General features: G+C 45.4%; 1 protein-coding gene across 6 annotated transcripts in view; it reads left to right on the forward strand.

Annotated features, from left to right (window-relative positions):
• The window catches only part of GYG2 (glycogenin 2), a 33,774-nt gene extending 27,896 nt beyond the window's left edge, over window positions 1-5,878 (forward strand). For 2 of the 6 annotated variants that reach the window (XM_036839362.1, XM_036839359.1), the window contains exons 9-11: window positions 202-306; window positions 1,470-1,577; window positions 2,962-5,877. In XM_036839362.1, coding sequence (XP_036695257.1) covers window positions 202-306; window positions 1,470-1,577; window positions 2,962-3,123 — 375 coding nt within the window. In that variant the 3' untranslated portion in view covers window positions 3,124-5,877. Of the gene's footprint in view, window positions 1-201; window positions 307-1,469; window positions 1,578-2,961 lie in introns of all 6 variants that reach the window. The other 4 variants (XM_036839360.1, XM_036839361.1, XM_036839363.1 and 1 more) reach the window with 3 other exon arrangements.
• The last annotated feature ends 7,544 nt before the right edge of the window (window positions 5,879-13,422 follow it).

Genomic DNA, 13,422 nt, shown 5'->3' on the forward strand with positions numbered 1-13,422 from the left:
GCGTCACCTCTCCTCAACGCCGTGGGTGAGAATTCATCACGTGGTCCTGCTTAGAAATGCGAGGAGCCAAGACGAAGCAGCAGACACAGGCATTGGCGAGCTCCTCTGAGACATATTTAGAGGCAGAAAAGCATCAATTGGGTGTTGGTAGTTATTTGCACGAAGGGTTGTCCTAACTTGGCGTTTGCTCTTTTTTCTTAGATGATAGGTTGGCCGGAAATGGAGACTTCCGCTGGAGTGATGTGTGACCCGTTGTCACCACCCTCCGCCCAATTCGCAGACTTCACAGAGACCCAAACCAGCTCGGTATAACTCACTTCTGTTTCTTCCTTCTTCTTCTTTTTTTTTTTTTTCTGTACTGCACAGCATATGGGATCCTACCTAGTTCCCCGACTAGGGATCGAGTCTGCACCCCCTGCCTTGGAAGTTCAGGGTCTTAACCACTGGACCACCAGGGAATTCCCTACTTCTACTTCTTAAACATGGCCGTGTCTCTGCGTGCCTGTCCATCGACCACCAAAGGAGATGCCCCATGGGCTTCTTCGCCACCCCGTGACCTTTCTAAATGGTTTTTCCATCGTGATGAATCTCTTTATTTTCCAGGTGGATAGGAGACCTGGTTATCTATTCAGATTTTTTTCCCCTCCTCCATCACTGAGTTTTGTGTTGGTCCTTTGGTCATTCTCTTATATCTTGCTTTAGGAAGACTCAGAAAAGAAAAAGATGCAACATCAAAATGGCCTGTATGTCTTCCTTAATTTTTGTTAAGTTTTCGGGACAACTTAGCACCCGTGTTTCATGTCACTATTCAAGGATTATGGCTTTACCTTTTTTTTTTTTTTCCCCCTAAATTTACCCGCATGAATCTGGGCTTTTGTTCCCAAGCACCCTCAGAAGATTAAACCCAGACAGACTCTTAATCTCGCTGACAGACCGTCTTAGTCAAATGCTTCCGTAGACGTTTGGTCTAAACTAATTGTATCCCTCTCTGAAAAGTTTTTTTGCTGTTGTTTTAAAACTTTTACTGGAGTAGAGTTGATTTACAATGTTGTGTTAGTTTCAGCCGTACAGCAAAGCGAATCAGTTGTACATATACATAGATCCGCTCTTTTTTAGATTCTTTTCCCATATAGGTCATTACAGAGTATTGAGTAGAGTTCCCTGTGCTCTACGGTAGGTCCTTATTAGTTATCTAGTTTATATATAGCAGTGTGTATGTGTCAATCCCAGTCTCCTAATTTGAAAAGTTAACCTTTACATCGCGTGACAAATGTCAGCATCTCATCTTGTGCAAGAAAAAGCTGGGGAAAAGTTCAGAGTGGCAAAGCACAGTAAATGGCTTATTTATTTAGCACAACCCATTCGTTTGGTCTTATTTTCCCAGGAAAAAGAGTTCTCTGTCATTTTGGTTAAGACTGCGGTCCTGTGAAGCCCCCTGCAGACTAACGATGGAACGGTTATGTTTCTAGCAGCCCGTGGAGAGCGCGGAAGGTGGCCCATCTGAGGAAGCCTTGGAGCCAAGCCGGGAGCCCCCTGTGGATGTCACCAAGGACCCCAGTCTCCAGGATGCTTTGGAGGTGGTGTCCTCATTGTTTGCCTTGTTCAGCTCTTCTGATGGATGCTGGGCGCTAACTCAGGGGCCGGCTGTGTACACGCGCTGGCGTTACCCCCATTTCCAGCCTCGCTTGTGGAGAGAAGGGTCCGCCTGCTTATCTTGCTGCCTCAGACCCGTTTGTCTTCTCTCTGGCGTTTGCCCGCGGGGGTCGGTCCACCGTCTTTCCTGTCCTCTGCTCTGATAATCACGCCCGTTCTCTCTTCAAAAGCTGTTCTGCAAAAGTTAATTGAAGTTATGGGGCTGTGCTGTGTTTTCCTGCCAGTGAGCTTGGAAGTTCATGCACGTTGTCTAAAAAGACGAACATAAAAGCTGGGAAATTTGGTGGTGGTGGTGGGGGGATCCTTTCGATCCAAATCGAGCATGCGTTGATTTCTTCTTGAAGAAGGAAATGAAAGATGCTTTCTTCCTGACTCTTCCTCTTACAGATGTTCTGGTCTTAAACTTCAGGCTCTGCGATGATGCTTTTAATGAAGGCTCATTTCTCTCTAACCATGATCTAATAACACCTTTTGGTCTTTTAGAGCAAATACAGCTCTAGAGCTGAGTGTTGGGTGTAGGATGAAAATTCGTATTGATTTTTTGTATTGTGTTTTTGTCTGTTGAGGCTGCCGTAACAAAAACACCATAGTCTGGGTGGCTTATGAATAATAAGAAATGTATTTCTAGCAGTTCTGGAGGCTGGACCTTGGTGTCTGGTGAGAGCCCACTTCCTGGCTCACAGAGGGTGTCTTGCTGCTGGTTCCTCACGTGGAGGAAGGGGTGAGGGAGCTCTCTGGGGTCTCTCTTTTTTTGAATTTATTTTTTAATTGAAGTATAGTTGATTTACAATGTCGTGTTAGTTTCAGGTGTACAGCAAAATGATTATATATATATATATTTTTTTTTCTCTTTTTTTAAGGTTCTTTTCCATTATAGGTTATTATAAGATAGTGAGTAGAGTTCCCTGTGCTCTACAGTAGGTCCTTGTTGGTTATCCATTTTAATGATAGCAGATACAGAACCTTTTTTTGGTGGGTGGAAAGATTAAGATGATCATATAAGTGTGTGTGAAAGGGTTTAGTGGCTAGACATTAAAACAAGTCTTAGGAACAAGTGGACACAAGTACAATGATAAAGTATAAAATTTCAGGAAAGTCACGCCAACAAAGCATCTTCTTGTAAGAAGGTTATGTTAAATTCAGCGTGTGGTTTGTTCAGAAGCAAAGTGGCAGCTGTCAGCGTCTCCCTGAGACGTGGTGAGGTTTGTCTGTGGAACCGATTGCTCCGCCAGGTGGATGCCCGGGCCGGCTTTCACTCTCTGACCACAGTTTTTCTAACACCATCTCCTGTGGGCTTGTCTTCCCTAGGTGGACCTGGCCATCTCCGTCTCCGAGATTTCCCTCGAAGAAAAGGTCAAGGCACTGAGTCCTGAGGAGGAACGGAGGAAGTGGGAGGAGGGATGCATTGATTACCTGGGGAAGGATGCGTTTGTCCGGATTCAGGAGAAGCTGGACCGCTTCCTGCAGTGACGGTGCCATTGCATTGGGTGGTCCTGTTCCATGAACATCTCGAGTCCTTTCCAAGGGAAAGACTCTTCAATGTGCCTCCCTTTATGGTTGACCAGCTTGAGTGCCTCATGTCAGTCACGTGGTCCATCCAAAACCCAGCTCAAAGGCCTGTGTGACCCCAGCTACCCATGCCTCCTGGGGGTTCCCCAGGAGGTTGCATCTCCTTTACACCTTGTCAGCAAAAGGGAATAGGAATAACCTTCTGGTCAACCCTGGGTCTCTGGTCTTGCTTGAAGGAGCTCAGGATTCTGTCCTGGAAAGGTGCTGCCGTGTCCATGCTACATAGGGTTAGATGTCATTGCAGAGCTTCTGGCATTGCAGAGCTCATAACACGAGGAGCGGTATTGAGTGCCCTGGGAACCTTCATTGAGTGCCCTGGGACTTTGCAGAATGAAAAGTCCTTTCCGTGAAGACTAAGCAAAGGTTCGGATGTCTTGAGTGTGACTCCAGTGTGGACGTTTCCGAGCATGGCTGAGAAACACCACAGCTGTGGTTCCACTTCGGCAAAAATACCCAAGAGGACTTCCAAGTGCGTTGACAGATGCCCCATGGAGATGTGTCAGAGAGATTTGGAAGGAAGATTCCAGCTGGCTTGGGAGAGGTGACCTCTTCCAAACTGGTTGACCTACTGGTGTAGAAGAACCAAGGGTTTTCACTGAGGGGTGTCTGGTGGCCATGCGCTCACCATAACTGGATCTGGTTGAGGCTGTTTGTTCCGAGGCAAACCCGTGTGCGGTCCAGGACGCCGGGCTGCCCTTCGCTGGGTCACGCTACCTCACTTCACAGTATGGACTTACTGTGCTCTCCAAGCCATGTCAGCTCAGTTCTTTCGGGACAGTTCTCCGTTTGATGACACTAGACACTTTATCCCATGAGAAAGCCTCACCTCCAGAAGCATCTGGAAATGAATGCCGTACGTTGGAGCTTCTCCCAGGGTCATTGTTGGTTGCCACCATAGGATAATTAAAGCTGGATGTCAGTCGCTATACTGAAGAGAAGGAAATGCAGTTTTTAAATGTTTGAATGGTTTATCACACGTTTGCAATTGGAAATCATGAGTTCATTAGACACAGGTTTGGAAGAAGCTTGAGAAGGCTGTGCTCAAATCCATCTGAGATCTGGGTGGACTTCTGGGGTTCGTTGTGGCATTCACTTGTGTGAGGTGTGAGCTATGGAGGGGTGGTTTCTTTTTATCTATGGGTGAATGATCGGTAGTCTTGGTTGGTTTCACACATACGATGCTTCAGGGGCTGCTTGGAAATAGCCATAGGGATGTAGTCCTAGGGTGGGTTGGATGGGGTGGTCACCCACCATTAGAGTTATCCCATAACTTCGTGTTGGGGGAAGAACGTCTGTGCTCTGTGCCATAGTGTTGGGCTAGAAGAAACGGAAGCCTGAGTCTGGCATCCGTGAGAGGAGGATTCCAGAAGATGAACATCTGAGTCCAGTCCAGCTTCTCCGGAGAAGAGGATTCTCCAGTGCCTATGGTCGATTGCTCGTTGGCTTAAAGTGTACGCTTAAAATGGACTTCTGTTGTGCATTCTAGGGTCTGTCCTCGCGTTTGGACAAAGGCTAGCACCCTGCAATTAAAATTTTAAGACAGCAATGGGGTCTCCTCCTGATGTGTGTTGGGGTGTGTTCTGAGCCATTGGAATAACACAGGAATGTGACGCCTTCGTCCTGCCGTAAATTTAAATAACCAAATGGGTTTTTTCAGAATTGATGGTAGCAGTAAAATGACTAGAACGCTTTACTTCTTAGCCTCGGAAATCTCATAAGTTCTCTCTAGGCATACTGCCCACTTTCCTAGCATTGACTTCTCAATTTCACCCATCCATCCTTTCACCCATCCATCCATCCACCTATCCATCATACATCCATCATCTATCCATCCCTTTGTCCATCCATCCATCCTTTCAGCCATCCATCCATCCATCATCCATCTATCTGCCCATCACATGGTTTTTTGAGTTCTCTCCATATGGCAGGCACTCTGGCATGTGCTAAATCAATACATGAGAACATATAAGAACCTGTAAGAACATTTTAATGACGTCTAAATAATATCCATCCAAGAGGTGTAATACGATGTTATTTCCTGAAGAATGCCAATGCCAGAATCCGTGCTGTGTGATGTCAGGACTGCAGAATTACATAAGTTGAATCCTTGAGAGATGTGATTTGACCTATACTATCACTAATATTTTGGTACATAGGAGTTTTTCAAAAAAAAAACAATTGTTCTAGAAATATTATCCAGTTATTTTGGGGCAGGATGAAATGGCAGGTGAAGAAAAAGCATTTCCAGGTGTATTGACCTGGCCAGCTGGATTAAGGTGTGTAGATTTACAGGAACACAGCAAGTATTTTTGTTATTCAAAGTCACTTGGTCAAATCCTGGTGCTTGAATGCACATGAGTTATCCTAATGCTAATGAGTTTTGGTGTGGAAATGCAAACAACTTGAACTAAAATGGGGTTTCTTTTAGCCACCACACCTGAATTAGGAAAAGTAGACCAATTCTCCTTCCCGATTTCATAGATCTCTGCCCTTCGGAGTACCACACCATTTTTACCTTAGTGCCTTAAGGTAATGTCTTACATACCACTAATGTCTTATATACCAACTCTTTCCATCATCCTAAGAAACAAAATTGGAATATTTTTTGTTCGGGTTTTTTTTTTTTTTGAAATTTATTTATTTTATACAGCAGGTTCTTATTAGTTATCTGTTTTATACACATCAGTGTGTACATGTCAATCCCAATCTCCCAATTCATCACACCACCACCACCCACCCCCCACTTTCCCGCCTCGGTGTCCGTACGTTTGTTCTCTACATCTTTGTTTCTATTTCTACCCTGCAAACCGGTTCACCTGTACCATTTTTCTAGGTTCCACATATATGCGTTAATATACGATATTTGTTTTTCTCTTTCTGACTTACTTCACTCTGTATGACAGTCTCTAGACAGCACCGATTGTTAACCAAGATAATGAGCAGAGAGAATCAGCAAGTTTAATAATCAAATTGTGTGATTTAAAAAAGGGGAAAAGGGAAGGAAATTGCAAGAAGAGGTGACATACGTATACATATAACTGCTTCACTTTGCTGTACAGCAGAAACTGACACAACATTGTAAATCAACTATATGCCAATTAAATTTTTTTTAAAGTTAAAAACCTAGCACCGGTCTGTCGCCAGAACAAACCGCTAATGGGGGAGAGAAAGATGGGACTTGACGTCACGTAGACACGCAGCTTGGGGACGGGGACAGACACTGAGAACGGAACAGGGTGTGCTAGTGTACAGCGCGGTGATGAAAGCTCACGATACTGCATCACGTACCCGAAAGTCGCTAAGAGAGTAGATCTTAAAAGCTCTCATCACCAAAAAGAAAGGGCAACTATGTGACCTGGTGGAGGTGTTAGCTCATGCTTGGTGGTGACCGTTTGGCAAGATTTATAAACATATAAAATCAGGACTTCCCTGGTGGTCCAGTGGTGAAGACCCCGAGCTTCCAATGCAGGGGGCGCAGGTTGGATCCCTGGTCAGGGAACTAGGATCCCACATGCCATGCAGTGTGGCCTAAAAATAAATAAATGGATCACAGAATTTCAAAAATAAATAAATATATGAAATCATTATGTTGCAACCTTCAACTTACACCATGTTTGCATGTCAATGATAATAAAGCTGGGGAAGAAAGGAAAAAATCACATGCATTGGTCTCTGGTGGGTCCCCCACCCTGCATGATACATGCACGGATTTCCGGGTGGGGTTAGTTAACTCTGCCAGCTTGTTGCTGCTTGTTACGTGAAATAATTTTTCTGGAAGGCCATTCCTTGGTATCAACAAAAGGCACAAAAATATTTCTCTGGCCAAGTGCTTTGTAGGAAATGTTGAAAGACATGCCCTTTTAGAGCAGTTTCTCAAGGACTTTTTTTTACCCTCTGCCTTTTCCTGTAAGTTCTTGGAATGAGTCCTTTACTAAGTCATCCAAGAACTATTTTTCGATTATTTACTGTTCAAGGAACCAGGAACCTCTACAAGAGATTTGTAAAAATATAACCATGGCAGTTTGGGAAAAGACAGTAGGAAAACAAGTTGGGAAGAAACCCTTGTACTGCTTCCTTTTCAAAGCAATCTGCTCTGATAGGTGTCCTTCTAAGAGACAGCAGAGGAGAGACCCAGACACAGAGAAGCCCCGTGAAGACAGAGGCAGAGACGGGAGGGAGGCGGCCACAAGCCCAGGGACGCCTGGAGCCCCCAGAAGCTGGAAGAGGTGGGAAGGACCCTCCCCTGGAGCCTCTGGAGGGACCACAGCCCTGGGACACCTTGACCTCAGACATCTGGTCTCCAGGATGAGGGACGATGGACTTCTAGTATTTTAAGCCTCTGGTTTGTGGTCATTTATTACAACCACCCCAGGAAACTAATACACACACTCTCTGTCAGCCTGTCTAGATGTTAGCTCTTCATCAAGACTGTGTCCTCCTCCAGAAAAGCTTTTATAGACCTTCTAGGTTTCAGTAGTGGGCCAAGACCAGTATAGAAAGCGCCCAGTATTGGGGACCAGAGGTGTACCAAGCATTTGATGTCCCTGATTATTTCATCTTCCAATACCCTGGGCATGGGCACCTACTATTTCCCATAAATGAAGGCAAGGGTTTGACCAAGTGCAAAGGCAATGCCTTAGAGAAAGGATGGTCTTTTCAACAAATGATGCTGAGACCACTGGACATCCATAGGCAAAATGATACAGCTTGATAGAGAACTCTTAGAACGCTTGGGTGGGTCTTCTCGAGCTGCCATAACAAAGCACCCCAGACCAGGTCCCTCAAACAATAGACATTTATTTCCCCCAGTCCTGGAGGCTGGAAGTCCGAGATCCAGGTGTGGGTAGGGTTGGTTCCTCCTGAGGTGTCTCTGTTGGGCGTGTAGATGGCCGTCGTCTCCCTGTGTCCTCACAAGCAAAACTGAGGAAATCTGAGTAAGATTGATGGATTGCATTCATGCCCGTATTCTGGTTCCCATACTGTATTACTAGAGCTGTATGGTTGAGGGGAAACAGGTAAAGGGCACATAGAAGCTCTGGTGTTATTTCCTACAACTGCAAGGGCACATAGAAGCTCTGGTGTTATTTCCTACAACTGCACGTGAATCTATAATTATCTCAATGTAAGAAAGTTTATAAAAAGAAAATTGACAGCTGTATACGTCTCGTGCTATAGTGGCATCAACTGAACTTGAGTTTCAGTGATGAACCCAAAGACATCATGATGAAGAAACAGAACTAGGAATTTGCACCCAAGACTGCTTGCTTCCAAACTCATATTTTTAACCACCCTGGAAAAAAAAAAAAAAAAAAACCCAATGGATGAGGGTTCTGATTTCTCCATATTCTCACCAATACTTGTCATTTTTTTTTTTATTCTAACCATCCAAATGGGCATGAAGTGGTATCTCACTGTGGTTCTGATTTGTATTTCTCTAATAAGTAATGATGTTGAGCATCTTTTCATGTGCTTATTGGCCATTCCTGTCATCTTTAGTAAAATATCTGTTGATGTCTTTTGCCCATTTATTAGATCATCTGTCTTATTTTAAAAAAAACTTTATTGGAGTCTAGCTGATTTACAATGTTGTGTTAGTTTCAGGTATACAGCAAAGTGAATCAGTTATACATATACATATATCCACTCTTTCTTTTTCTTTTTTTCATTTGTCTTATTATTGAGTTGCATTCGTTTGCGAATATTTTCTTCCAGTCTGCAGTGTATCTTTTCATTTTCTTAATGAGTGCTTTGAAATTTGATAAACTCTAATTCTCCCCCCACCCCAAACATATCAGGCTTTTGCTATCTTATCTAGAAAATTCCTTCCTAACCTAAGAGGACAAAGATTTTTCTCCTAAGTTTTCTTTGGAAAGTTTTGTCGATTTGTCTCTTCTGTGTGGGTCTCTGGTGGATTTTGAGCTCATTTCTGTGCCCGGTGTGATAAGGAGCTAAATTTGTCCTTTCGCATATTTTGAAAATCCAATCGTGTCAACACCGTCTCCTGAAGCCTCCACTGCGTGTTTTAATAGGCGGATGTTCAGGACCAGCCAAAGGTTTGTTATCCTGTCTGTGAAATTTCCCTAGTTTGGATATTTGAGTGGGTTCCCCAGACCCCGCAGAGCATACACTCCTGCAAAGCTTTCCTTTAGAGGTATTGATGGGGAAAAAAAGCACAACCTAAAAGGTGAGAACTATGCTTTATTCAGTGGACTTTGTGAGGACTGAAGCCCTGGACACGGGCTCTCAGATCGCTCTGAGGGACTGTTCCCAAGAGGTCTGGGAGGAGCCTGGATAGATAGGAGATTAAAAAAAAAAAACAAAATATCCCAGGTAGCTGAACATGAAAAGATGACTGCTAATTAAAGAAAACCAGACACCTCAAGTGCGTGAATGTAGCGCTTTTCTGTGTATGGGGAGATGCAAGAGTCTGGGCTCACTGAAATCATTCCTCTGATGTGCACCTTAACTCTCTAAGGCCAGGATCCTGTTGTTCTCCATCCTGAATCCCCACCGTCGGGGGCGCTGCAGAGGCGAGGGCTGCAACATCCTTTGTTTCCTGAGAAGGCAGGTGACATTCTTTGCCCCCAGAGGCGGAGGAGAGGGGGCAGGAAGAGAAACTTGCGAGCAGGCCAGTAACGGGGGGGTCAGAATCAGCCCGTGCAAAGGGCCCCACTGCCCTGCCCGTGGACGGGGCTGCAAGGGCTCTGAAAGCAAGTGAGGTTTCCAAGGGGCTCAGGCCGACCTTGGGGGCGCGGGGACGGTGGGGGGGGGGCCGACCGGTCACGCCTCCGCGGTCACCTGTTTACAACGGCCTGCCTAACCGGTTAGGCCGGTTGTAAAGGTGCAAAGTCTAAGTAAAGAAACAGGCCCTGGGGGCGCTCGGGAGACTTGCGAAAGTTTAACCAGATCATCATAAATCGCCCTGCTCGCAAAAACCAGGCTCACAGGCACCCTGGAGACAAAGACCGAGTTTGTTCGATTCGGGGGTCCGTCACCTCGGTCCCGCAAGCCGTGCGGCCCCCCCAGCTTACTACATTCCTGGGGGTCGCGGTTAGCACCCTTCTCCTGGGGTCTTTCCCCACTTCCCACCTGCTGAGAAAATGCTCGTGTTTTTCTCAGAATCACTTTGGTAACACGTTACCATGGAAACACACAAAGATAGCTGCATAGGGACTTCCCTGGCGGTCCAGTGGTTAAGACTCTGCGCTTCCACTGCAGGGGTCGCGGGTTCGATCCCTGGTCGGGGAACTAAGAGCCCACACGCCTCGGAGCGCCGCCCCCACCCAAAAAAGCTGCATAATGCTGACCATGTTCCATGAGAGGAAAGAGGTTTGACTCAAAATGGAATATAACTCACAAGGAGCGTATCAGAAAGTTCTAAAGGATGAAAAAAAATAAAGCCCCAAAGAAGGTTTTCTGCAGACATTTAAAATGTTAAAAAAAATACAGTGTTCAACAAAGCCAGCTGGAACCTCTAAATTGGAAGCACACCCGTTTGCATCACTGGTTTTAGAGGTGGGATGAAAGTTTGGGCTTTTTAAACAAGAAAACAGAGAGAAGAAGGGCGTCAAAGTCTACTTATTCTGTACTTTTTTTTTTTCTTTCCTACATGTTCTCTGGCTGCGGAATGCGGGGAGTTTTGAAAACAAGGAGAAACGTGTTTCATTCTTGTCCCTAGTTGCTCCCAATCGCCAGGGGAGTGTGATCGCTTTAAAAAGGCTATCAAGCAGGTGAACTTTCCCCTAACAGAGGTGTGGGGTGCTGGGAGGTCTCAGGTCAGGGCTGAGGAATTCTGGCTGGAGATGAACTTTAACCTCAAGCCTGTCACCCTTCCTACTGTCACCTGATCTGGTGGGTTTCCCTCCGTCCCCAGAAGTGCGGGGAATGAGTCTTTCCCTGGATGGCTGGGAAAGGAGACGGTCTTTGTCCCGTAGAAGTCTAGGAAGAGACGAGAAATGACTAGAGGTCGTACAAAGCTGCCTGTTTTGGGCATCGGAATGCCCCCAGGGTGTGGTCAGCAGGGACCCCCCCCCCCATCCAGGCAGGAAGGATGGGTTCCTCATGGGCCAGGCATTCCGGGGCTCAAGGCTGCAGAGCTACAGGGCAACTGGAGAATATTCATCCCGAGAGCAGGTGCAGAGTCAAGCTGAACAGGGACATACAAAGCACACTGTCCTAACATCACTCTCCCCGCAGGAGCTGGGCACCCAGGGCAGATGCATTTGGGGCGTGTGCTAGTTTCCTCTTACGGACATAACAAATCACCACGGCTTATTGGCCCCGAAACAGCACAGAATCATTATCTTAACGGTTCCAGATGTCAGACGTCTGACATGGGTGTCACAGGGCTAAAATCAAGGTGTGACCATGCCTCCTTCATTGCCTAGTGAGAGGGACAAGCCAGAGGGGTGGGTGTGAGCACGACATGCACTGGAATTGATTTACAGAAGACGCTGGTCACGTCTTAGGCACTCAAGGAATGTAAGCTGCCCGCCCTGTAAGTGTTGGAAGGCTCCTACGCCTGGCTTTGTGTCCAGGGTTAAAATGTTCTCTCCAGATACATCTGCTCATTTGATCATTTGTTGCTAAATAAGTCTTTTAATTGGGCCATTAAAAGCCTTCTGGATAATCCCCTTCAGAGACTGACTCATCGGGGAGGGACGCCCTTCTGCTCCCATTCCTTTCCTCCTTCCTGCTGCCTGGGATGTCTGTGTACTGCCTGGAGCAGCGGCAGCTGTTTTGAAAACATGAAGCGAAGGATGATAAAGCAGGGACTTAGAAAGAGGCTGCCAGTCCTGGGTTGCTTCCCTCAGATTAACTGGGAGATAACATTCCTCCCTCTTGTTTGCAACATTCTTATTCCTAGTGCGTGTTACTAGCAGCTCAAAGCAATTTTCAACCAAAGAAATGAGGACACAGGGGCAGTGGTCCTCATGTGTGGGGTTGAAGATTTGAGATCCGCAATTCAACAGCAGACTCAAATCTGTTTTACCTTTCCTCTGTTGCCTGAAAAGAGTAGGCATGAACACTTTTGCCTGCCACTGTGTGGGGTTGTTCGTGGAAGCAAAGAGATTTCAAGGACGCTTTAAAATCGATAGGTAAAAAAATTGGACATTGGCACTATGGTAACCCCCAAGCTTTAGAAGAGAAACAGGAGGGACATTATTGGGTGTCCACTGGGATCTTCTTGTTTCATAGATGAGAAAACTGAAACCCATTCTCTGACCACGCCTTGTTCCTCAAGAAAGGGAAATTTAAGTGAGGACCAAGGTTACAGATGTTTTTTTTTTCTGTCTGGTCACTGACTCCTGGGTCCTGTCTCATAGTTCTGGCCCTTGAAGGGAGCTGACCTTTTCCCTTTTTAAAGTTTATTTTCCAGGTTTATTGAAGTACAATTGATACATAACATTGTATATATTTAAGGTGTACAATGTGATGATTTGATACACGTATGCATTCTTTGTGTGTGTGTGATGAATCTACTCTTTTAGTAAATTTCAACTAAAAAATACATCATTTTTTTAATCTTTTTTTTTTTTTTTTGGCCACGCCTTGAAGCACATGGGATCTTAGTTCCCCGACCAGGGATCGAACCCACACCCCCTGCACTGGAAGCACGGAGTCCTAACCACTGGAATGCCAGGGAATTCCCACATTATTGTTAATTATAGTCACCATGCTGTACATTCGACGCCCAGAACTGGTCCATCTTATAACTGGAAGTATGTCCGATGTCTCCCCATTTCGCCCACCCCGCAGTTTGTGGCAGCCAGCAATCTGCTCTCTCTATCTGTAACTTTATTATTGTTTTTAAGATTCCACACATAAGTGAGATCATGCAATATTTGTCTTTCTTTGGCTGACTTATTTCACTGAGCATAATACCCTCAAGGTCCATCCATGTTGCTGCAAATGGCAAGATTTCCTTCTTTTTTACAGCCGAATAATATTCCATGTGTGTGTGTTTTACACACACACATATACATATAAATAAATTAGTTAATTAATTAATTTATCCACTCATCCATTGATAAGGCACTTAGGTTGTTTCCATATCTGGGCTATTGTGAATAAGGCTGCAGTGGACATGGGGGTGCAGATATGTCTTCACTGTCCTGATTTCATCTCCTTCAGATAAATACCCAGGAGTGGGATGGCTGGATCCTAGGGGAGTTGCCTTTTTCACGGTCTGAGGACCCT

The sequence above is a fragment of the Balaenoptera musculus genome, chromosome X, assembly GCF_009873245.2.
Source record: "Balaenoptera musculus isolate JJ_BM4_2016_0621 chromosome X, mBalMus1.pri.v3, whole genome shotgun sequence".
Taxonomy (NCBI): Eukaryota; Metazoa; Chordata; class Mammalia; order Artiodactyla; family Balaenopteridae; genus Balaenoptera; species Balaenoptera musculus.